Genomic DNA, 27551 nt, shown 5'->3' with positions numbered 1-27551 from the left:
AAAACCTCTCCGCAGTGTCTCGCGTATTGAGAGGATGTGATGCAAAGCTGGTACTTTTTGCCGATGATACAAGTATATCTATCACACCCGACAGACAAGAATTAACTGGTGAAATTTTAAACGATGTTTTTCAGAAAATCATTAAGTGGTTCTCTGCAAATGGGCTCTCATTAAACTTTGACAAAACACAGTATATACAGTTCCACACTGTAAATGGAATGACCCCATTAATAAATATAGACTTCGATCAGAAATCGGTAGCTAAGGTAGAATATTCAAAATTTCTAGGTGTATGCATTGATGAGGGGTTGAACTGGAAAAAACACACTGAGGATCTGTTGAAACGTTTGAGTTCAGCTACTTATGCTATGAGGGTCACTGCAAATTTTGGCGATATACATCTGAGTAAATTAGCTTCCCACGCCTATTTTCATTCTCTGCTTTCGTATGGCATCATATTCTGGGGTAACTCATCATTGAGTAAAAGAGTGTTCATTGTACAATAGCGTGTAATCAGAATAATTTCTGGAGCTCATCCAAAATCATCCTGCAGACACTTATTTAAAGAGCTAGAAATCTTCACTGTAGCCTCACAATATATATATATATATATATATATATATATATATATATATATATATATATATATATATATATACACTTATGAAATTTGTTATTAACAATCCGAACGAATTCAAAACTAATAGCAGTGTACATGGCTACAACACTAGGAGAAAGGATGATCTTCGCTACTCAAGGTTAAATCTAACTTTGGCTCAGAAGGGGGTAAATTATGCTGCCACAAAAGTCTTTGGTCACTTACCTAATAGCATCAAAAGTCTGACAAATAGCCATATAGCATTTAAAAGGAAATTAAAAGAATTTCTTAATGGCAACTCCTTCTACTCATTAGATGAATTTTTGGATATAGTAAGTGGGTAATTTCCCAACTTCCACAAAAAAATTATTGAGTGTCATGTAATATTTTGTCTAATGTAATATATTGTATAAACACCTTTTATTAACTTGAAACATTCCACATCATTGCTAAGTGTCGTATTCATGATCTATGGAACAAGTACTAATCTAATCTAATCTGTCAATGGTGATTCGTCAGTCGGATAGCGATGTTAATCTCAGCGGTCCCCTTACCGCTTTTCGAGAGGAGTTGGCTATGAGCCGGCACTGGGTATCACACTCTCGCTTCCCTTCATCCCAACGTAAACGCAACACAGCACTGCAAAATCACTCATACCAGTCACCCACACGACATAGATACACACTGGGCACTTCGTAGCAGGTCGGAGGAAGGCAGCGGCAAACAACCTCCAGTAGGACCTCGCCACGAGCAGCCATACAGAATTCCTGCACCTGCTCTCTCTACGCTAATTCCATGAGTATGGAACTATTTATATATCTTGTTAACATGACAAAAAAGGTCAGAGGTATTCGTGAAATTGCTTTCCTCGTAGATACACTCCTGGATGTATTCTATTTTTATTATCTGACTCGGTCGCTGGCAACAGATGTATGAGTGTGAAAAAAACGCTACCGTTTTATTACTCAGGGGATTTAGCTTACAGGAAGCTTCTGGCGGGCAGCCTTTGCTAACGGCCTAATGGCCGCGAAGAGACAGAGAGGAGGGGGCAGGGGAAGGGAAACAGTAAAAAGGAAGGCGGCCGGACAGGCCTCTCGGTACATCAGTTTATTACGTTTTACGTGCAGTTAAAAGCGGTCGTCAATGTCGTCGTGATGTGTCCTCCTCAGATGTTTGTCGCTTTAATTTACGGAACAGAGGGGCAGGAAGGGTTGGCGGGGCTGAGGGAAGGGGGATGCAAGAAGACTTTCTGCAGTGGTAATCTACACGTTAAGCTAAAGCTCGGGGCAATTTCGGAAAGGTTGTATTTTGTCGGTAAGCCATAATATCGCCGTAGCACGGGGACTTAGATAGTTAAATGGACTACATTAACAGCGTCTCTATATTTCTCTCTTGCCATTCGAGATACGTGAGCCAGCGGATTGTGTTCAATCAAACTTTACGAGAGACAAGTGAAAGCTTACTGCCGGGGCAAAGAGAACTTGCCCCGTTGCAGTGCAGCGACCCTCGGGGGAGGGGAGGGGTGGAGCGTTCTCGGTGGCCTTTCGCTTCCTGTGATGCACTATTGGTCAAAAGTCTCTAGACAAGCCTCATCCGAGATGTGTAAGTGTATGCACCATTTGTCAACATCACTGACGTGCTTTCCATCAACACGAATGGACAGAGGGGACTAATTCATTCCGAACAGGATATGTTTGAAGTGCCGCACAAGTTCAGACATTTCATCAGCACGATTTCCCAGAACCATTGTTAATGAAGCTAATGTGAAGTAACAACGTCAAGGAAGTACTAAACTAATAATACAGGTCTGCAATGAAAAAAATTGTTTCAAATTTTTATAGTGATTCTTATAGTATTTGTTGTGCTGAATACAGCATCAACAGGTTAGTGTTCATCACGAACGTGGTTTTGCAGTCAGTGCAATGTTTACAAATGCGTAGTTTGCACATGCCCATTTGATGTATGGATTAGCACGGGGCAATATCCGTGGCGCGGTACGTTTGTATCGAGACAGATTTCCAGAACGAAGGTGTCGCGACAGGAAGACGTTCGAAGCAATTGATCGGCGTCTTAGGGAGCACGGAACATTCCAGCCTAGGACTCGCGACTGGGGAAGACCTAGAACGACGAGGACACCTCCAATGGACGAGGCAATTCTTCGCGCAGAAGACGATAACCCTAATGTCAGCGTCAGAGAAGTTGCTGCTGTACAAGGTAACGTTGACCACGTCACTGTATGGAGAGTGCTGCGGGAGAACCAGTTGTTTCCGTACCATGTACAGCGTGTACAGGCACTATCAGTAGCTGATTGGCCTCCACGGGTACACTTCTGCGAATGGTTCATCCAACAATGTGTCAATCCTCATTTCAGTGCAAATGTTCTCTTTACGGATGAGGCTTCATTCCAACGTGATCAAATTGTAAATTTTCACGATCAACATGTGTAGGCTGACGAGAATCCGCACGCAGTTGTGCAATTACGTCATCAACACAGATTTTCTGTGAACGTTTGGGCAGGCATTGTTGGTGATGTCTTGATTGGGCCCCATGTTCTTCCATCTACGCCCAATGGAGCACGTTATCATGATTTCCTACGAGATACTCTACCTGTGCTGCTAGAACATGTGCCTTTACAAGTTCGACACAACATGTGGTTCGTGCACGATGGAACTCCTGCACATTTTAGTCGAAGTGTTCGTACGCTTCTCAACAACAGATTCGGAGACCGATGGATTGGTAGAAGCGGACCAATTCCATGGCCTCCACGCTCTCCTAACCTCAACCCACTTGACTTTCATTTATGGGGGCGTTTGAAAGTTCTTGTCTACGCAACTCCGGTACCAAATGTAGAGCCTCGTCGTGCTCGTGTTGTGGACGGCTGTGATACAATACGCCATTCTCCACGGCTGCATCAGGGCATCAGGGATTCCATGCGACGGAGGGTGGATGCATGTATCCTCGCTAACGGAGGACATTTTGAACATTTCCTATAACGAAGTGTTTGCAGTCACGCTGGTACGTTCTGTTGCTGTGTGTTTCCATTCCATGATTAATGTGATTTGAAGAGAAGTAATAAAATAAGCTCTAACATGGAAAGTAAGCGTTTCCGGACACATGTCCACATAACATATTTTCTTGCTTTGTGTGTGAAGAATGTTTCCTGAAAGTTTGGCCGTACCTTTTTGTAACACCCTGTATACTGAAGCGATGAATGAAAATTTGTGCCAAGGCCGGGATTTGATCAACTGTGCTAAGTCAATGTGTACGGAGGAATAGTGGTTAGCGCATCTGCCTAATGAACAGGAGACCACATTCGAATTCTGAACTTGGTATAAATTTTCATTCGTCGCTGCAGTCTGCATATATACAAAAAAGCTGTTTGAGACATGGAAAGACCTCTGGAACCGTATAGTTTTATTTGATTTCTTGTCATGCCTGAAAACAAATGCTGCTGGTTCGTGAACAATGGTAGCCGTTTCCAATCGCATCACAGACATCTCTTTGTGTGACAAATCAGGAGACTGGAAAGGCCAAATATGGACATGTTCATTCCTCAAGGCGTTTGTTGTGTCAGTTGCAGTGGGGCTCTTGCATTATCCTACTGGAATATGGGAAGTGAGACCATAATCATGAAGGATTCGGCAACAACGTTTAACATTCTTGTCACACGCTGGCGACCATTCAGCCTTCATTTAACAATTACCAATTGTCATATCCAATAGCTCCCCACAATATGATTCCAGGAAATGGAGAGGTATGGGTTTTTAGGATCACTGTTTATTCAGACCTGTTTTCAGGTCACCTATGGACTCGTCAGCGTCCATCTGACTGCCATTTACAGAAATGAAACTCATCACTGAACACAACAGAGTGCCACTCAATGTCCCAGTTGACTTTGGCTCTGTAACCATTGTCTATCATATAGTGTTTGCAGTAAAAGACAAATACAGCAAATGAAGGTCTCAACCCAGCTTCCAGTAGCCTTGTTCCCAGCTGTTTGTGCTGTCACTATGCTTACAGACTGTTCTCGGATTTCAGCAGTCGTCATCTGTCTATTCGTCAGAGCCAAATGATCAGTTCTAAGATCTTCTGGCGGTGTAGCTCTTCTGGAAGGACACTTGCCTGCTCTCCTTGCCACGCTATTATCCTGAGAGCACCTCGACATTTGCTCTACAATGATTGCATTAGAGCCATCTTTGTGTGCGATCATTCGAAATGATGCTTCTATGTCCCTCGTGCCAATGATTAGACACCAGCGACAACAAACAATCAATGCTTCACTGTGCGATAGTAATGGTAATATTACCGGCGACAGCGTCACTAAAGCGGAGTTATTAATCTTAGTTTCCCAAAAGTTCTTCACCAAAGAGGACGAAGTAAATATTCCAGAATTCAAATCAAGAATCGGCTGCCAACATGAGCAACTTAGGAGTAGGTATCCTCGATGTAGCGAAGCAGTTTAAGTCTCTCAATAAAGGCAACTCTTCCGTCCAAATAGTAGACCAATTAGGTTCCTTTAGGAGTATCCTGATACAATAGCTCCGTACTTAGCAATCATATACAACCGCTGGCTCGACAGAAGATCGGTACTATTAAAGACTAGGAAGTTGCAGAGGTAGCGTTGAGACTGAAGGAAGGAAATAGGAGTAATCCGATGAATTACAGACTCATATCACTGGCGTCCATTTGCAGTAGAGTTTTGGAACATTTATTGTGTCCGAATAATATGATTACCTTGGAGAAAACGGTCTGTTGTCACATAGCACGGGTTCAGAAAGTACCGTTCTTGTGAAACACAACTAGCTCTTTATTCACATGAAGTAAAATGTGCTATCGAAAGGGGATCTCAACTTGATTCTATATTTCTAGATTTTCAGAAAGCTTTTGACACCGTTCCTCGCAAGACATTTCTAATCAAATTGCATGCTTGTCCAGTATCATTTCAGTTGTGCGATTGGATTCGTGACTTCCTGTCAGATAGGTAACAGTACGTAGTAATATGATATCTGGCGTTCCCCATGTAAGTGTTATACTCCCTCTGTTGTTCTCAGTCTATACAAACGATTTAGGAGACCCTCTGAGCAACCCTCTTAGATTGTCTGCAGATGATGCTGTCATTTACCGTATAACAAAGTCATCGGAAGATCAAAACCAATTTCAAAATGATTTAGACAAAATATCTGTGAGGCGCAAAAAGTGGCATATGTTTCTGAATAACGAAAAGTGAGTATGAAAAGAAATCCGTTACATTTTCGTTACATGATGAATCTCACAAATTTAACGGCTATCATTTCAACTAAATATCTAGGAATTACAATTACGAAGAACTTAAACTGGAACTATCACATAGATAATATTGTGGGGAAGACAAAGCAAAGACTGTATTTTATTGGCGGAACATTTGAGAGATACTAAAGCTCTACTACAAAGATTGCCTACACTACGCTTATTCGTCCTCTTGAGTACTGCCGTATGGGACGGGATCGTTGCGAGGTAGGATTGACGGAGTACATCGAAAAAGTCCAAAGAAGGGCAGTTCGTTTTGTACTATCGGGAAAAAGGGGAGACGGTTTCATGAATATGACGATCGAGTTGGGGTGGCAATGATTAACACAAAGGCGTTTTTCGTTGCGGCGAGATCCTTTCACGAAATATCAATCACCATCTTTCTCCTCCGTATGTGAAAATATTTTACTATCGTTAACCACCTTAGATAGAAATGATCATCGCAATAAAATAACAGAAATCGGAGCTCGCACAGAAAGATTTAAGCGTTCAATTTTCCCAAGCGCTGTTAGTGATTGGGACGGTAGAGGAATTATCAGAAGATAGTTCGAAGAATCCTCTACCAGGCACTTAAGTGTGAATTGCAGAGTAGTCATGTAGTTGTAGATGTAGACTGTCAGGTATAACTCAGAAAATGGTATAGATGGCGATAAGCTGCATGCGCACGGCCTCTGGGTGCGCTGTGTTGTGATCTCCACCTGGAAACTTCCAGAAACGTTAGACACAACCAACAGCCACGCTGTGCTTACAGCATTCTTCATCTGTAGGACAGAATTTATTTATACTTTCGTATCTGTGGGAAATGTTTACTAAAATTTCATCGTCGTAATAAACTATTATCAGTTTCTCGTAAGTTTATGTCAAGGTGTTCATAGTGTAACACTTCTATTTTCCACAAGTGTATATTTCATAAGCAAAGTGTATTACAACCATCTGTTTGTCTCTCTTCGTCGCTCGCCTCTACTGTTTGAACTCGTTGTCGCGAACCATTAGAGTGAAAATTATGTAGACGCTACACGATCCTAAGATGAGTATTCTGAGATGAAGAATCAATGCTCGAGTCGTATGTTTCAGACCATACGAGGTCCTGAAATCGCAAAGTTACAGTTTATGTAACAAACAAGTTTTCGGAGCGTAGACGCTCGTGACACTCCCTTGAAAAACGATGTACAGTTGTATATGATATGGATACGATGAAGTGTACTTACTACTGTTCACAGTTCATGATTAGTTGGTCAAAGATGGAGAATTACACGTTGCAGGAACTAACGGACACCCATTTAATGAATGGTGCTGCAGGATGGTGCCCGAAGTGCCGAACTAATGTGTAGAGAAAAGTTACGCAACTTCCTAATTGGAAGAAATTTATCATCAGGGATGAAAACTTAAGAGGAACCACTTCGTTCAGACGACAGAGTTCTGATCGAGACTCTCTACAAAGAGAGAATTTGAGCAGATGGAGAGCTAGATCGTGTAGTATACAATTCATGAAGGCACCTTCAGCTTCACAGTGAAATTCGAAGAATGTGGTGTGAAGAGTGTTGGTGGAGCGGCAACAACAGCCCTGTAATACAAAACATGTGAAAGCAATTGGGTCACATGATTCTCAACCAAGTGTACAGTTTTGTCAACGAATTATCCAGTGTTGTAATGCGGGGCCGAACTTCCTATAGCACGTATAGTTTACAGATAAGTTCTCTTTTAACTGTGATGCTGTTTCCAACTACCGAAACAGCTGTGTCTTAAGGAATAAACATTAATACGCCAGTCTCTCTCAGGCCACCAAAAACGATTCTCTACAACTTCTGGTTTAAAATTACATTACGTGAACTATTCCGATCTTATTTGGTGCAACTCTATTTGACTGATGAACATTGCCGGATGTTTATGCGAGGCATCTATCTGATATAAATACATATACAGATACATAAATTGAAAGGGATCCTCCTGCCCCATGGGCAGCGAGATCGTCAGATCTCTCCCTAATGATTTTTTCCCTACGGTGCTACATGAAGTCGTTGTTGTTTGAAACTAAACTGAAGAGGGATTGGTTCTTAAGATCTTACCCGCCTGTCTCAATGTAAAACAGACAACAGGGATATTTGAGGATGGCAATATTTTATGCCCCGTTGTAGTGCATGAACTGAGACACAGTCATTCGAGGTATGTCACCTAGTTGTTAGTGTATCATCTCCTACATTTCGCGAGTGGACGAGCTTTCAAAACAAAGGCCATTCATTTTTTGATGCTAACGTCTCATTTTTTAAAACTTGCACAAGCTATGGTAGTTACTTTAAGACATTCGCAAAATTGTGTCAGAAATATTACAAGATACTTCAGCCATTCTTTTCAGTTCTTTACGTTGTACCTTTGGCCTGCAGGAAAAGAAATGAGTAAGCACCCTTTCGTAATTAATGAGATTTGAAGCTCAAGAAAATGGAAAGAGCTGGCCGTAAGATTTTACCGCAATATTAATTAAAATATGGCAATTTACTGGAGAATGAGTGTTGTTTATTATTAAATAATTTTAATACGACAGTCATCCTATAAGTCATGGCAACAACAGTACATAGTGCGAATATGTGGCATAATCGTAATCGAAGTAAATACATTCGAAAGCCCTTGGCAAACATTACCAAAATCAACCGAGACAATGCGGCCGCATGCGAGTATGGCTCGACACCAGCGCCTGAAACGTTCAACGTGAGGTCAGCCGTAGTACAAGATGGTTCTTCCCCCAGCCACTCTATTCACTACACCTCAGTTCACGTGACTTCGACCTCATTCCACAACTGAGAAAACCATTGTATGGGAGGCGCTTTTTCAGAAGGGTGAAGGTCGTAGCGGCATTTCGGCGGTAGGTGGCACACATTGATGGGAATGCCAATGGCATTCAGTGCACTCCCCATTGTTGGCAATGCCGTCTGTATGCACTGGAGGACTATCTTGAAGCACGGTAGTTAATTTTTGTTCATTTTTGTTCCATTTCTACTCTTCGACAATAAATTTACAGAGTTGCAATGCATGTGTTTCTTTTCAACCTCTGCCGTGATCTCCTTTACTGGAACCCTACTTTACGTTGGCATTCATATACACACTGCTATACCAGTTCAATCCACATCGTGGAACTTTCATGCTGCCGCTTTATCACAAGATATACCATAGTTGTTATGACTTACGGAATAACTGTCGTATTTGCCACTTCTTGTTCTGAGTTTCCTAAATAATCCTTGATTTTGTAGCATGAGTTATTTAAGAGGTATGCTTTAACTATATATTTAAATATTTGCTTTCTAATTGGTTCTTAATCTTCCAAATCGTCTAAATGGCTCTAAGCACTATGGGACTTAACATCTGAGGTCATCAGTCCCCTGGACGTAGAACTACTTAAACCTAACTAACCTAAGGACATCACATACATCCATTCCCGAGGCAGGATTCGAACCCAGACCGTAGCAACAGCGCGGTTCCCGACTGATGCGCCTAGAACCGCTCGGCCACAGCGGCCAGCTCTTAATCTTACAATTTATTTCGTTGTAGAAAACGCTGTTTTGTGTTTTTTGTTTGTTCAGTCTTGGTAAATGTAAGTTTAGTCTGGCTCTTGCTCCCTAGTCATGAATGCTATTGTTTATGAAACAGTTGCTATGTTCTTCTTGCTGTGCCTAATAGATTGATATCCGACCAATAGTTTCTTATATCATAGTAGTCATTATAGCTTCCCTTGCCATTTGCATAATTTTGACCCTAAAGTTTTGAGACATCCTGTATATTCGTATTTCTGTACTGCTTGTCTCTCCCGTGATAGGCCAGGCGCATTTTCTCTGGTATTTCGGCAGTTATTTGCAATTTCGTTTTTACAGCGTGCAGCTGGTGTCAGCCCAAACAAATTCTGCTCGTCATGTCTTTCATGAGACCCCAACGTCGACGGAATGTATTGGTTTGTTTCCCGTGTGAAACAAAATGATTTTTAAATCTATATTTTACGTGCCCATTCGACTGAGCGCTACCATATTACTAGAGTGCGATATTCGTTTTACCGATATGTGTTAACAGAAACAGTAAAATACGGGGAATAGCCAGTGCTCTAACAGCGACTGAGCAGCACGTTTCAGCGTGGCGATCGCATGATCGCGGGCCAGGACAGTGACCTCGTTACTGGAGTACTCGTAGTTCTCGATGCTTTACTATCCCTTTTAATACGAGTGCATACCGGTAAAACGAATACCGCACTAGACTAATTTGGGACCACTTAATCGAATAGATACGTAAAATTGCGCTTTAAATATAATTTTGTTTCTAACGGGAAACAAACCTATGCTTTCCATCGCCGCTGGGCGTCGCTTGAAAGACGTTGATGAGTGGCATCCAGCTACAAGTTTCAAACATAAGATTAACAATATTTGCCGAAATACCAGAGTAAATGCGTCTGACGACTCTTAGGAGAATCACTCTCTATGTACTGTGTTGCACTCTATTCATCTAAATTTGTATAGGAGATATATTACTCCAAGACATACATAACTGTAATAGAGACATTAGGCTACTGACTTACGTTGTTCAAGACAGCATGTCTGTTCATACCCTTGTTCGTCCATGAGAGAGCAACTGGGCGACAAAATCACTTTGACTGCTTCATGGAAGGACATTTCACATATTCCATGAAATTGTGCAGGCAAACTCTTATAGATAAATCTTTCGATATTAAGTGAAATATTATTGAGAAGCTGGAGGGGGGAGGGGGAGGGGGGAGGGGGAGGGGGGGCTGGGTTCTGCTTCAGCAGCTTGTGAGGGGAATTGCCTCTGACAGCTGTCTTCCACAGCCAATGGATCGACCAAGCTAGCCTTGACACCGAACCCAGAAGGCGTAATTTTCTTCATTTAGTTGTTTGGGAGAATATAGTTCAAAAAATGTTCAAATGTGTGTGAAATCTTATGGGACTTAACTGCTAAGGTCATCAGGCCCTAAGCTTACACACTACTTAATCTAAATTATCCTAAGGATAAACACATATACTCATGCCCGAGGGAGGACTCGAACCTCCGCCGGAATCAGCTGCACAGTCCATGACTGCAGCGCCCTAGACCGCTAGGCTAGTCCAGCGGGGCACAATATAGTTGAATCGAAAGAAGGTCATATCGCAGAAATTGCCATCGCTGCTGGCATATTTAGGTATCAATGTCTTTAGTTTACTAGAATCAGGTCAAAATATTTCGGTCTGGCAGTGAAGGGCTGCATCTTTTAACGAAAAGAAGCACTAATCTTTCGACGTGATCCCTTCTTAGGTCAGCTAATATGTCCAACGATTCTCCAATGATTAGACTCTATCTCTGAAGCGCGACGCTGGAAGATCTGTAAATCCGCAAATACGACTTTCATAAACTCTTCACTGAACAGAAAAAATTTTCTACCAAAAATTCGGTTTAGACGTGTGAATAGCCAAAAGTCAGACAGTACCAAATATGATGAATGAGGGGCATTTTAAAATAATTTATATTTCAGATCTCTCTGTTTTCCCGCAGCTAACAGTACTCTGAGATGCCTGCATTGTCCTGATGAATGATGAGTTTTTGTCTCTGTACCAATCTGTCTCTTGTACCCCTTTTGTCGCTCTGTTGGTTCGGAGGACTTTAGTAATATTCTCCACTTATTCTTTTACCCCACGCTAGGTTACAAATTACGATAATTCCATTTCAGTTCTAGAGAACTCTATTCACTATCTTTCGAATCCGTCTTTTTTGTCGAACCTGTGCCATGCAGATCAGCTTTTCCCAACACCTAAAACAGGTTGTGGAGAAATCCGAACTTCCTAGACAATTGTAAGTTTCTGCAGGCATCACTGACTTCGTCATGCAGTGAAAGGCATATCAGTCATGTTGTGGTGATTGCTCTATAGTGGTTACTTTGTACTGATCCATATCAAACACTTCCTATGTCTCCGAACGTTTGTAGAGGCCTTCAAATTACATTTTTGGTACATTCAACAGCACTGAGGTTGCAGCCAGCGCCCGATTTTTTTGCACGAGAATTCAACCTTGCACATAAGTGTCCTAATGGCGGCCTTGTGTCGTTATGTTAAAAACTTCACCAAAGTGCCACGCGTATTTGAAAATAGAATACAAACAAACTTCACATATTATGTGTGAAATGCACTTTCGGAAATTGTATAAGCATGTGCCTGTTTGTAGCAGGTAATGTTCTTTTCGTACGGACAACCCTGATGTTTGGGAAACCCTTAACAGCAATTCCCCGCGATTATCCAATTTTGCTCTTCCCATGTGTTTCTTTTCCTGACAGTGCGGCAACTTTTCGACACTAGTGTAGTAGGAACTAGATTGTACGCAAGGGTAATGAACAACAGTCAAACTTGTGGTCGTATCAAGCGAGCTCCTCTGCTGTTTGTCAACAGCTGAATCGAGACACAGTTCTGCTTATTCTGAACGCATTCTAAACCGTAACTGCCCTCTCTCACCAATTTCTAAAGTTGTCCTGTTTCCTGGCACTCAACTTTTATTTGCTCAGCACGCCAGTTCAGTCTATGTATCTTGTAACTTCCAAATTTTGCTACCAGCGGCTCGGTAGTTAAATTTGGTTCTGTATCGATGCATGTAACGGACATTTTGGACGTTATGTAACAGAAATTAACTAAGCAAAATAGGAATATAGTAGACAAATTAATTATCCTTTGTAGTTATACAGCACGATGTCCATTGTTTAAATGTCAACTATAATTCGCTTTCAGATCCTTGACAGATAATTTAAAGATTCGTTATATGGTCATTGGTATTTCAAAAAATAATGTTCATTAACATCGTTATAACAAATGACTTTTTGTTTATGAAAATTGAACATCATACACATCGAAGTGAAAAGAGTCGTGGGATACCTCCTAATATCATGCTGGGCCTCCTTTTTCCCGGCTTAGTGCAGCAGGTTGACGTGTCATGGACTCAAGAAGTCGTTGGAAGTGACCTGCAGAATTGAGCCATGCTGCCTCTATAGCCGTCCACAGTTGCAAAAGCGTTTCTGGTGCACGATTTTGTGCACCAGCTGAGCTCTCGATTATGTCTCATAAATATTCGATATTCATGTCGAGCGATCTGGGTGGTCGAATCATTCGCTCGAATTGTCCAGAAAGTTCTCCAAATCAATTGTGAACAATTGTGGCCTGGCGACATAGTGCATCGTTGTTTGCGAACATGAAATCCATGAATAGCTGCAAATGTTCTTCAAGTAGCCGTACATAACCATTTCCAGTCAATGATCGGTTGGACCAGAGACCCAGACCATTGCATCTAAACAAAGCCCACACCAAAATGCAGCCAGCAGCTTGCACAGTTGCCTTGTTGAGAACCTGCGCCACGCTCGAACCCCACCATCAGTTTTGCCAACTGAAATCGGGACTCTCTGACCAGTCCACGGTCTTCCAGTGGTCCAGGTTCCAACCAATATGGTCACGAGCCCACGAGAGTTGGTGCAGGCAGTGTCATGTTGTTAACAAAGGCACTCACATCGATCGTCTGGTACCATAGCCCATTAACACCAAATTTCGCCGCACTGTCGTAACGTATACGTTCGTCATACGTCCCACATTAATTTCTGTGATTATTTCAGGCAGTGTGTCTTGTCTGTTAGCACTGACAACTCTACGCAAACGCTGTGTTCTCGGTCGTTAAGTGAAGTCCGTCGGCCATTGCGTTATTCGTGGTGAGTGGAAATGCCTGAAATTTGATATTCTCGACACACTCTTGACACAGTGGATTTTGGAATATTGAATCCCGTAACGATATCCGAAATGGAACCATCCCATGTGACTAGTTCCAACTAGCATTCCGTGTTCAAAGTCTGCTAATTCCTTTCGTACTGCCATAATCACATCGGCAATCTTTTCACGTGGATCGAATGAGTACAAATGACAGCACTGCCAATGCACTGCCCTTTTATACCTTATGTAGGGGGTACCACCGCTATCTGTATATCTGCATATCGCTATCCCATTTTAACCTTTCCTGAGTTGAGGATAAGGGACACTGTCCGGGCTTTTAAAGACACGGTGAGATTTCTGGGGCTCATTTTTGATTCGAAGCTTACGTGGTTACCTCATCTTAAAGACCTGAAACGACGGCCACTTAAGGCTTTAAGTATTTTAAAGTGTCTTAGCCACAATACATGGGAAGCCGACACGACTTGTCTGCTCCAGTTTTACAGGGCGCTTGTGCGATCTCGGCTCGATTATGGGTGCACAGTGTATGTGTCTGCGAGGCTTTCTTACTTAAAGATGTTGGACGTTGTACACCACGAACGGCTTCGGTTGGCCACTGGAGTATTCAGAACTAGCCCCATACCAAGCCTGTGCAGAGGCTGGTGAACCGCCACTTCATATGCCGCGGCGGCTACTTACGGTGCGCCAGGCGTATAAAACTTTCTCCACACCATACACACCTGCATACCATACCGTTGCTCAGCTTCCTCTGGCACGGCTCTTTCATAACCGGCAACGAGCGACTCGGCCCTATGCGATTCGCGCACAGGATTGCCTCTCTGCGATGGATATGGCTGGTCTTCATGTTTTCCGACGTGGGTGGTGCAGATTTCCACCTTGACTCCTCCGGAGACCCAGGCTTATTTTAGATTTGACTAATTTTAAGAAAGATAGTACACCAGATTTTACATTCCAATCTCATTTTTTTTAACACTTTAGATGCGCATCACGGTTTTACCGTCGTTTACACCGATGACTCCAAACAGGAGATTTTCATTGGCTGTTCTGTAGTGTTCCCTGATCATATTATCCGGATTCGCCTCCCTGATGAATATACCGTGTTTGCAGCGGAGCTCCACGCGATCCTGAAGGCACTGGAGTGGATGAATCGTGTTCGGGGCAATCGATTTCTCCTCTGCTCCGATTCTCTTAGTGCTTTACAATCATTGTAGAACCTGTACCCAACTGAAGAGACGGTCCAGCTGATTCATGACCAATTGTACTTGCTCCAACGGCGGGGTGATGAGGTGTCCTTCTGCTGGGTGCCTGGTCACGTAGGAATATAGGGCAACGAACAGTCCGATCGGGCTGCCAAGGAGGCATGCAGAGAGCAGGATGTCGTCCAGTGTCCTATTCCCTTGCAGCCTGTCATTTCTGCACCCCATAAGAAGTGCATGGAGTTGTGGGAGGAAGAATGGCTGGCTGTGACGGCCAATAAACTGCGGTCGGTGAAGTCAACAACTTGGCAGTGGCGTTCCTGCTGCCGGATGCTCAGGCGGGAAGAGGTGGCCCTCACACGTCTTCGGACCGGGCACTGTCCTCTCACACATAGCTTTCTATTACGGCGGGAAGATCCCCCGATTTGTAATGCTTGTGGTGTGCACATCTCTATCCGGCACATTTTAACAGACTGCATTTTATACCGTGGTGCAAGGGCAGAAGCACAAATTGATGGGGATCTGCCCTGTTTTTTAGCTAATGATGAGATGTGTGTGTTTAGGGTTTTAAAGTTTTGTGATGTGTCTGGACTCTGGTCTAAACTTTTAGGCTGGAGTTTTTAGTGTATTGCAAAATGACTGGCTCCTCCCTTTTTCCTTGCGGTCAGCCAGCCACTCTGCTCCCTCTACCACTTTCTTCCTCAGTTGTCCATGTTTTATTGCTGGCGGCATGCCTCGTCCCACGCTTCAGTGTGGGTAGGCATATATTTTTCCAAGCTAGTTTCCTGCGCATTACGTTCTGTTTTATCTTATTGTTCTGAGTCTTTTCTTGACACCAATCTCAATCTGTTACTGAGCGGGCGCTGAAGACCTTGCCGTCGTGCGCCCTTAAAACCCTCTCCATCCATTCTTGACCTTTGTCACCTAAGTGTACTTTGTTCAGTGACCCGCCAGATTACGTCCGCTCACTATGACTTTTCAAGCAAAGTTTTGACGAAGAACTAACTTTACAAAGCATACATTTACTAGAATAGGCAGGAAAGTAAAGCTACTATATAAAATACATTTTGAACTTCAGTGTAATAATGGTAAACGTTGCAGTTTACGAAGTTCATAACACAAATAGAGAAAAATTAAAACACGTTTGAGATTCGCATTATTACAAAACTGACTTGAACTAACAAAATTACACTGATATAAGAAATATACGACACTTCGCCTCGCGAAAAGCATAAAAAAAACCGATACCGCACGTCACAAAAACAGTGTAGTGACCGATACCAGACTTTCCGACAACAACACTGAACTTCCCGACACCAAGTCAGGAAGTCCTGCACTGAACTGATCGATACCGCTGGAAACTTTATAATCAACTGTTGTGTCAAGTATTAGCTTCCCTGCTACCTGCCGCTACTTTGTTTTGATGTATACTGTATATATACTGGCACTTACCGAAGCGTAGCTGCAAACATACATAAAATATATGTACGTGTCAGTATGTCTGGGGATGTGAATGTGTGCATATGTTTACGAGTGAAAGTGAGAGAGAGAGAGTGAGAGAGAGAGAGAGAGAGAGAGAGAGAGAGAGAGAGAAAAGAAGGGAGGCTAGGAGAAAGGGCAACGAGCAATATAATATGTATGTGTATTGTGCGCATGTATGAGAGCTTTGCATTCGTACCTGTGACCATGCGAACCTGTATAATTTTAATTCCTCCTTTTCGGCACCAGGAAGCCACGGGCCGTCGGTCGAAGCAGACGAGAATCGAACGAGGCACATCTCAGGTTAGCAGCCGTTCTTCTGTTTTGTTCTGTGTGGCGTCCGCTTCCTTTCCTCTTCCTACTGAAAGTGACAGCCCGAAACGCTCTGCTAGCGTTACACTCTCGATTACAACTATCCCCATCTCATCTCAGAACCCTGAGCTGAGGTGGCAACAGCACACCTCTACAACACTCGTCCTGCCAGTTTTGGTTGGGAAATGAAAAAATGAAAATTACATATAGTTTGTTCATATGACAACGACTTTTACTTCGATTCACATAGCACACACACACATGTGCGCCAAATTTTTCACTTTTTGAATGGAATAACCTTCTCCCAATACTGAAGTAAACATAAATACCCTACGGCCTGAAAGACTTTTTCTATGTTGTGAGGTAAACAGAGGAACCGGAAAACCGCTTTCGAATTTGACCCTCTATAACCATGTAGCCAGCGTTAAGGGTCCTAACAGTAATGAATGACTTTTTTTTATTTTTGGCAGTTTGATTTATTTCTGAAGAATAAACCTCGATTTGCAAGTAAACATCACGCAAATTTTAGCGACAAACTGCTGCGACCTCCTTATGCTTTCTGTGCTCTCTTTGGTTGCGTAATAGTCACACGAACTTAATTCGTAATTTGAAAGTTTAGCACGATGACATAATTTTGCTACGAACACTTTCAGGACGGTAGTTGCAGATCAGTTTCTACTAAATACTGTGGCTGATTAACGTTGTATGTTCTGATAACGCCATTTGCTAATTATTACTGAAACACGCAAATAATGCTAGCAAAATTTTCTGATACACTGATATACAGAAATTATGTATTCCATCGGTAGCTCTTGATCGCAGTCATAATACTGCGAAATCTCCGAAAAAAATATGGTGAGAATTACGAGTTAGGCAGTAACACATTAACTGAATCGATAACAGTTATATTATGACAGTTGTTATGTGAACATCATCAAATGTAAGATTTAACAAGTTTAGTGTCATTCAGAAACTAGATTTTTATCGATAACATTAAAAATTACTAACGATATTAGTAAAGCTTTTTAAACAACAATGCGTCATGCATGAAAAAAATGTGTGAAGAACTCCTATTGGAGATAATCAGTTCTGGGAGATTATTTGTATTTAAGTATGTTTTGAGAAACAGTTTAACGAGAAAGCATGAAAAGCAAGTCATGAGCTGAGAACTCCTGTTTGGTAGACTGGTGCGTAGGTTGTGTGTATGTATGTGCACGAATTGTATTTATCTAGGATGTAGAGTGGTGCACAGAAGAATAAAGAGATATAGGCATGTTACAATATTGCATCAGTTAATGTGGTTACCACAAGTTGACTTGACATGCCTTGTGTTTTAACTAACATTAAAGTATATGCAGCACATAATACGTCTGAAATATCTATTACGTTGGTGCAAAAGTTCGTAGCGTTTTTCCATAAGTTAAATAAACACAACAGATAAACATAACAAAGACTTTAGTCATCACTAATATATTCTCCTTCACTACTACTTCCAACCGTGGGGTAACTTTTCGATTCTGTGACTAGAAATCACAAAGAACTCGTCGAGTCTGTTCGGAGCCCATTTTCATCCGGGAAGGAAATTCCTTGAAGGTTGTGTTCGATAGAGAGCCGCAAAGGCGAAAAGCTGAGGGCACAGATCAGGTGAATAAGGGGTGTGCAGTATTATTTCTTAAACCATCTCATGTGTAGTATTTTCTGCCAGGCTATCAGAAGGCGGTCGGGCGTTGTCATGGCTTCTTGATTGTTGTTCTTGGTTTGCTTCTGCAAGATGTCTCAGTTGTTTATAGTAAATGTTAACAGTGATGGTTAAACCTTTGGAACCAATTTGTAACACACCACATCGTCGCAGTTCCACCAGATGCATAACATTATTTTTTGTGGATGTGTGCATGTCTTTGTACGGGGATTTGCTGCTTTGTTTAGGTCCAAAAAATCCTTTGTTTTCTTTATTCCAGCATAAAGACACCATTTACCGTGTAATTTTGACTTAGAGCACGCAGCCTCCCCACACCCAATGTTTGAACATTTCCCACTGCATGCAAATGTTGCACGGTGGTGGAATGAGCACAGTTCGTCACATTCGCTAGTTATCGAGTAACTGACGTGGATCGGTATGGATTCATGCTTTTAACCGATCATCATAAAACCCCCCAGGTGTTCCTGACCGTGGAAAGTCACTAATGTGAAAATCCTCCTTACAATGAGAAAACCATTTTCTTTCCGTGCTCTGTTCAGTAACATTATCGCCATACATGGTGCAAATGTTTCTAGCTACCTCCGTTGTTGCCACCCATACACTTAAACAGGAGACTATGTCTGAAACGTTCTGATTCCTCCATTTTAAACTTCCTTTCCTAGTGTCCACAGCTCCTCCCACTGTCTCCGAATAACAAAATGACAATATGTAAACTGAAATAGCAACAGTGAACTACAAATAAAAAATGACAGTCAATAAATAAACCCATAGTAATCGGAATACCAATATGCAAAACAGAAACGCTACGAACTTATGCACCAACCTAATATATTTCTCTGCAAATAACCCGGGACAAAGTAACCAGGAACAGTAGAAAGTTTTTTTTATCTAATGGCTTTCAGGGGCAACAAATATTGATCGAATTTAAATTTTTTAAAGACTGTCAAAATCTACTGATTAGGAGGTGTAATCTTACGTTACACGTATAACACAATAAGAAAAGATTTCCAGTTAGAAACAGTGTACATGTCTTGAGCCAGCGCTAAAATAGAAGGACTATATTCTTCCAGCATTTGAGGATGACAGCACTTAGCGACTTCCAATACACTTAATATATAATTTGAGACCATTCTGAAACTGTTACTCGCTGACACCACCCACAAAATAATGAAAGGAAAGAAATTTATAGCTTACTACGTTTTCACTGTTCTTGCAGACTTCAGCATTAGGCATAGCGTTTTCATATACTACTTCTTTACTGTTAACATGGCATTTTCATGTATTAGTTCTTTACAGTTAACTCTATTCGCAACACATTTTGCAGACAGTATCCACATGTACCACTGAAAGTGCGTGCAAAATTATATCGTTGTACGCCACGTACTTCAGGAGATACGATGTCATGAACACTGAGATTCGAAAGAAATCTAGCTTTTGCCTAGAACGGAGCGCATACAACCTAGACTCAGTTGGTTCAAATGGCTCTGAGCACTATGGGACTTTACATCTATGGTCATCAGTCCCCTAGAACTTAGAACTACTTAAACCTAACTAACCTAAGGGCATCACACAACACCCAGTCATCACGAGGCAGAGAAAATCCCTGACCCCGCCGGGAATCGAACCCGGGAACCAGACTCCACTCATCCAGGGTTTCATAATGGTAGCATTTAGCGAATTTCAACAAACTTTTAACAAAATTTCAAAATTTTCCCAAACTTCTTCTCGCTTACACGCTTAAAGTCAAATATTTAACACAATAACTCATTTGTGAAGTAATCAGAAGTTTGATTCTTTAAGGAATCAGGGATTACTGTTCATTGTCTAAAGGGCTAATTCTGTGTAGTATTGTCTGCGAAAACCTTTGCAATAGTCGTGGTTCCAATAGGTAAACGCCCTTTCTTCTTAATTTCGAATCTTACTCACATGTTGGTGTAATTACTCTCACTGGTATAACTAAAACCTACCGTTTTCGAAGAATATACCCAGAAATTGAGATCTTCTTTCAGTCAATTTATATTACCCTTTTCACGGCTAATAATTTAAATTGCCTATTAATACATTTATTTCTCGCAGCCTCCACCTCCAAAAGTAATATTTGTGTTACTTTCCGCTTTTATCAATTATTGTTCATGCTTTTGTGATACTGAAAATGCAGTCGACTTCGCAATGGAAATAACGATATGCGTATACACAAATTTCAGTCATTCCTCCCTAAAAAACATAGAGAAGGCAACTAGAAACGAAACACAAGTTCCAATTTGACAGACCACCCCGGCATTCGTTTTAACACACGAAGGGAACCAAAGGAAACGTATGCCTGGATGGTCGGATGCGGATTTGAATTTCGCTCCTCCTGCAAGAAAGTCCGGTGCCCACCGCGCAACTTCACTCATTTGACACCAACACTTTACCGAATATGAGTATTTTTATGCAGAATAGCATTCAGATGATTCTTTTCTTGAATTAGCCCTTAAGTGGCTGTAAAGTCAGTTCCTTATAGTTACAGCGCAGCATAGAATGTTATTACACTTGCTGGAAACCTCATTGCTGTCATAAAATTTCAAAGACCCAGATATCTGCATGAGCTGCCTTTCAACCAGCACAGAGCGTTAAGGGCTGCTCACTCTTTGTCCTTCTTTGAGGTTCACGTCTCTTGGTTCTGGGTGAGCACCTGGTTTCTTGCACATTTACGAAGACGGCTTTGCATGAGCTAATACGCTGCATTCGTATATTCTGTGTTTTGCAGTTGGTATGCGTTGAACTCCATAGCCTCTATTTGTCGATTTTGATTTCAAGAGCAAAGTAGTTGTGATTAGCTGTGCACACTCATTCTTTATTTCCCTTCCTACTCTAATAAATTCTTGTATGGAATGTTTAATCGTCTCTGGAAAAATGAGCTTAATGTTATGTAGCCAGCATAAAGCGCTTTCTTTTCTTTTTGTTTCATTTCAGATGATATCTTTGCAGATCTTTGTATGTAGTACTTAACTTGCTGCTGCTCTCGTAAGAAGTACGTTTCTTTTAATGTGAAAATTTATGTTTGTACTATTTGCTGTCAGAGGATGCCTGCAATCGTCTGGATAACAAATGTTCTACAGCTTTTCAAGTCTTGCATAATACAATGGAAGATCGACGCAAAAATTACACATTGACAAAGGAAATTAGTAAATCACAGAGATTTCAGAGGAAAAATGGAATACTGCCTCGTAGCAATTAGGTGAAAAAAAGAAGGCATACAAAGAGAATGCATTAAAAAAGGATGTTTCTAAGGCCGTTACACAATGGAAGAATGTAATCCAGATTTTAGCACACCTAGTTATTCCGCAGATTTTCTGCATAGCAATTCAAATTGAATACAACGTTCTGTCTTCAGTGAATAGCAATTCAAAATAAGAGGATGCGGTAATACAGTGGTAACGAAGTTTGAAATTCTGTTCCACTTAACTTCTCTCTCCAGTAAACGATAGTGACTTCGTTCTTCTCCGCCAGCTTCGTTACGAGTTAAGTTCACTGGTTTTCACAAATGCAGGAAAAACCATAAAAGGAAGGAGGAGGGTTCCGTTTAATGTCCCATCGAGCACTAAGATCTTAGAGGCGGTACACAAACTCAGGTTTGGGAAGCATGCTGCAGGTAAATGGTCGTGGCCTTAACCATCTTAGCGACTCTTCAAAGTGATTTTTAGGGAAGCGACCGGAATCATAAATGTGGACGGACAGATGTCGATTTGATCCCTGCGCCTTCCGAATATTAATTCAGAGACTTAACCACTATGCCACTTCTCTCGAAAAAGAATCAAATCAATAAAGCTATTAGTAATTGGGAAGTTTAGACTATATGTTGAATGTGACTAACCGTAACCAAAGAGAGAAACGACCATACTTGATAATTTCTTAGGAAAAAGTTGTGAGACCAACAAACGGAAGGGCTTCAGCTTTCTCTCGAATGCAACAGGACACCGAATTGCGCACAGAGCAGCCCTACTGAGTAACTTGCTCCATAAGGGGACAGCAGCAGTGGAAAAGATGTCTGTGAACGTGTTTGTTTTATGGACGGGCACAGCTAGAATACTTGATACACAGTCTGTTCAAAAATGTCCGGACACTTGTTAGTGGACACTGATATGGAATGTGTCAAACCCTTGCATTTATGATGGCTTAATTCCGATGGGGACACTTTCCGTGAGGTGTCTGAATGTCTGCGGAGGAACGTCAGTCCATTATTCCTTAAAAGTCGAAACCAGAGATGGACTCTGGGCATTGGGATGAAGTTAGCGTTCTAACTCGCTAGAAAGTGTTCCACTGGGTTCAAGGCGAGACTTCGGAGCAGTCTGTCCATTTCAGAAACGTTACTATCCACATATCACTGCCTCAGAGATGCTGCTTTATAGCAGAGTGCGTTGTCACGTTGACACAATCAGTCATCGTTTCCGAACTGTTCCTCTACTGTATGTAGCACACAATGCTATAAAATGTGTTCATATCCTTCCGCATTTAGCGTTTTCTTAAGCACAAAGAGGAACCGCACCCTGTCACGACAAACAGCCCCATACCGTAACACTAACTCCTTACTCCACTGTTGGCACTACAAAGATGACGGTAAAGTTCTACATACATGACCAAAACCCAAACCCTTCCATCAGACTGCCACTTAGTACAGCTTGATTCATCACTCATTTTCAGTTACCCACTGTCCAGTGGCATCTCTCTTTGCAGCACCTCATGTGTCGATTAGTATTGACTACGGAAACGTGTGGCTTGTGAAGAGCTCCTCGACGGTTGTACCAAATTCTTTTTAACTCCCTACGCACGATCATTGCACTGGACGGTCTGCTTGAAGCGCTTTGAAACTCAAGAGTGAGTCCTTCCGCTGATTTCTTGCTATGTTTCACAACCACCCTCCCCAATGCCCGACACTTCCTATGGCCTGTTTGGCCTTGGTTTTGCTTCGAGTTTCCAGTTCATAATCACGTCACCAAAAAACGACTAGGGGCGTGTTTAGAAGGATTAAGTGACTTTGCTGGATTCGTTTCTCAGGTGACATCCAATGACCAGTACAGGTTCGAAGTCACTGAGCTCTCCCGACCCATCCATTCTGCAGTACCCAAACAACCACCTCTGGCTGTAATAACGGGCATTGAGTCAAACAGAGCTTGGATCGCGTGTACAGGTACAGTTGCCCATGCAGCTTCAACACGATACCACAGTTCATCATGAGTACTGACTGGCGTATTGTGACGAGCCAGTTGCTCGGCCACCATTGACCACACGTTTTCAATTGGTGAGAGATCTGGAGAGTGTGCTGGCCAGGGTGGGAGTCGAACATTTTCTGTATTTAGAAAGGCCCGTACAGGACCAGCAACATGCGGTCGTGCATTATCCTGCTGAAATTTAGGGTTTCGCAGGGATCGAATGAAGGGTAGAGCCACGGGTCGTAACACAACTGAAATGTAACGTCCACCGATGAAAGTGCCGTCAATGCGAACAAGAGGTGACCGAGACGTGTAATCAATGGCACCCCATACCATCACGCCGGGTGATACGCCAGTATGGCGATGACGAATACACGCTTCCAATGTGTGTTCCCCGCGATGTCGCGAAACACGTATGCGACCATCATGATGCTGTAAACAGAGCCTGGATTCATCCGAAAAAATGACGTGTTGCCATTCGTGCCCCCAGGTCCGTCGTTGAGTACACCATCACAGGCGCTCCTGTCTGTGATGTGATGTAACCGCAGCCATGTTCTCCAAGCTGGTAGTCCAAGCTGCTACAAACGTCGTCGAACTGTTCGTGCAGATGGTTGTTGTCTTGCAAACGTCCCCATCTGTTGACTCAGGGATCGAGACGTGGCTGCACGATCCGTTACAGCCATGCGGATAAGATACCTGTCATCTCGACTGTTAGTGATACGAGGCCGTTGGGATCCAGCACGGCGTTCCGTATTACCCTCCTGAACCCAACGATTCCATATTCTGCTAACAGTCATTGGATCTCGACCAACGCGAGCAGCAATGTGCGATACGATAAACCGCAATCGCGATATGCTACAATCCGACCTAAAGGTCCGAAACATTATGGTACGCATTTCTCCTCCTTACACGAGACATCACAACAACGTTTCACCAGGCAACGGCGGTCAACTGCTGTTTGCGTATGAGAAATAGGTTGGAAACTTTGCTCATGTCAGCACGTTGTAAGTGTCGCCACCGGCGCCAACTTTGTGTGAATGCTCTGAAAAGCTAATCATTTGCATATCACAGCATCTTCTTCCTGTCGGTTATATTTTGCGTCTGTAGCACGTCTTCTTTTAATGGCCAGTAGTGTATTTTGATGGTACATTTCGTCCTACGGGTCACGGCCGATACTCGGACGTATCTGGACACGGACTCGGTCAGGACACATGTGACCAGACCGAGGACCCGGATTAATATTCAACATTGCTACACTATTAAGCAAGTCTGAAAAAGGGTCACCAGTCTCGCTTTGACGCGCGAGACGGGATTAAAAATCTCACTACTCGCATGCCAACAGTAACTGTCCTGTAGCAATCCAAGCACTTTCAGAACATTCCGCGATCGGACGACTAGGCTGGAAAACAAGCACTGCCAACAGTACATAGATCGCCTCCAGCTAGTTCTGGCAACCCTCGCTGATAATCTTCAGCAAAGATAAAACGAAAACAGGTCAGAGTCAGTAGGTAATGAAAGTCACACCAATACATTACACTTCAGGCCTCCATGTAAACAAATATAATTTATTGGCTTCAAGCCCATATCGTTCACTAAACATCATCATTCGGTTCCAGAACTAAATTCGAGGTTTCTGTCTACTGAGCGTTTGCACAGTCACTAAACGACAACACTGGCCTGGAAAACCAAAAAGATCCGAAATTCACTCCATCACAGGGGACTGTAGTTTCGTATTCTTTCTGGTTTCCCTGATGGAAGAAATAATTGGTAGTCTACGAATGATCACCTACTCCCGACTTCGAAAATACGAGGGCGAGTTGAAAAGTAATGTCTCCGAAATTTTTACGTGAAAACTCTTTACGCTTTTTAAATAAAACGGACTTTATTATCATTCCTCTTCTTTATTCTCGTGTCTACATATTTATTTCCCAGCTTAGTCACGCCGGCGGCGAACACATTGCACATTACTCCCAACGAGAGACCAATTTGTTGATACCATCACTGCAGAATGTTTGATTTTGCTGACGGAGCCACAACCTTACCTCTAGTTGCACCACTTCGCCACTACCGGAGTTACGGCTGTAATTTTCCCTTGCTTTCAGCAGTTCGCAGTACCAGCACAGCAAGGCTGTTTTGATTAGGGTTTCAAGGCCAGATCAGTCAATCATCCAGACTGTTGCCCCTGCAACTACTGAAAAGGCTGCTGCCCCTCTTCAGGAACCACACGTTGGTCTGGCCTCTCAACAGATATCCCTCCGTTGTGGTTGCACCTACGGTACGGCCATGTGTATCGCTGAGGCACGCAAGCCTCCCCACCAACGGCAAGGTCCATGGTTCATGGGGATAGGAGGTATTCTTTAAGTTTTGTAAATAGACGAAAATCGGATGGGGCCAAGTCGGGACTGTATGGAGGATGATCAATTACATTGAACCCAAAGCGTAGGATTGTTACAGATGTTGCAGCGCTGTTAGGTGGTCTAGCATTGTCGTGCTGAAGCAGAAGATATTCCGCGTTTGGATGAACTCCTCGAATTCGAAACTCGACCACAGCACGATGTTTCTCAAGGACAGACATAGTTAGGTTATGCAACGCCATGTTACACGCTACAATTTGCAGTCTTCCAGCGGCAGAGGATTGCAAATGCGTGGACATGAAGAATAAAGATGTAGAAAGTTTGTTTTACTTAAAAAGCTTTAAGAGTTATCTCAGACAAACTTTGGAGGAATTACTTTTCAGTGCGCCCTCCTACATCACAGATCACCTCCGCCCCACAGGGTTCAAGTTTACTTCTGGCGCCCCAAAAGGAGTGACACATACCTTCCTTTCCATTTCACTAGCTTCAAACTGCGCCACGAAAGTATTTTTAAAATTTAGTTATTTCAGCGAAACAGCTTCAAGGAAAGAATTCATGCGTTGGAAAGACCCTGGCATCATCTCCTGGCTGGACAACCCCCTTTCCCCCATGCACTAGAAGCCATCCCTGGCATTCGCAATAGCCAGAGGACGAGCAGACGTAAGCTGTCGTGACAGATATGTTACACGGCAACTTAACTTGATTGGCAGCAACCATTTTAAATGGGTGTACGAAGCACTGAAAACGCCAACTATGTGTTGCAGATCTACTGCACGCAAGAATTCTTGGTTGGTTCTGATAGTCACGAGATTTCGCTACTTGCTTCAAGCTGTATTACACAGAGATAACGGACTTTCGGCAGAATGAGCGATTGTAAAAGTTTACGTTTAACATCTTGTACAAATATGTTTCACTACTTGCGTAGGACACATAAGTAAACTAAGTCTTGCTGCATGTCGCTACAGTTACTTCTGCGCATACAATACCTTCGAGAACAATAGAAGCCATTTTGTGCGTTATGATACCCCCACCAGAAAAAAAAAAAATATTAGTCACCTCTTAACAGAGCACAGTATTCCCTTTGGAGCACTGTAGATGGTGTACGACTGGTACATGGTCATATGACCCTACACTGGTGCTTGTCATGGCAGTGAATCGTCATGATCATTGAGGCCGTCATATCACCGACGCATCGGTTTGAAGATACCCGTTTGGTAAAACACCGCGTCCTGCAGCACGAAGAAGTCCGAAGCTGAGCGTTATACATCTCGTCCGACAGGAATTATCGACCCTTCAAACCCTTTTTAAGGGATCGAATGCGTGATAAGAGCATGCGGAGAGACCACGACCATAGGGAGGATGCTTAAGTGTCTCCCACTTGAGTTGGTGTAAGTTCTGCATTACGACATTTGCGATATGGGGACGTGCGTTATCACAAAGCACCAGCACCTCTTGTCGCAATTTTCTCTGACGTTCACCTTAATTGCTCGCATTCTGCAGCACCATTCCCCAACGATGGAGACACCAGGTTCATTGAAATCAATAAGCAATAGGCCCCAGTAATCAAAGAACAGGGTGAACATCACGTTTGCACCAGATGGGTTGGTCTTGAACTTCTTGGGACGAAGGGATGGGTCGACGCCTTTGACTCCGGCTCCCAGTGGTGGCACCATCTTTTATCGCCTGCAACAATGGAACGTATTGAACATACTGA

General features: G+C 42.7%; 1 protein-coding gene across 2 annotated transcripts in view; it reads left to right on the top strand.

Moving 5' to 3' along the window:
• The window catches only part of LOC126272576 (follistatin), a 749028-nt gene that overhangs the window by 693097 nt on the left and 28380 nt on the right, over positions 1-27551 (top strand). The window contains exon 5 of one of the 2 annotated variants that reach the window (XM_049975499.1): positions 16530-16583. The exons of the other annotated variant lie outside the window; for it this stretch is intronic. Coding sequence (XP_049831456.1) covers positions 16530-16583 — 54 coding nt within the window. The remainder of the gene's footprint in view (positions 1-16529; positions 16584-27551) is intronic. 2 annotated transcript variants of the gene reach the window in all.

This window comes from Schistocerca gregaria, chromosome 5 (genome assembly GCF_023897955.1).
Source record: "Schistocerca gregaria isolate iqSchGreg1 chromosome 5, iqSchGreg1.2, whole genome shotgun sequence".
NCBI classification, from domain to species: domain Eukaryota; kingdom Metazoa; phylum Arthropoda; class Insecta; order Orthoptera; family Acrididae; genus Schistocerca; species Schistocerca gregaria.
The sequence above is the reverse complement of the archived record's forward strand: the minus strand, read 5'-3'. Positions and strand labels throughout refer to the sequence as shown.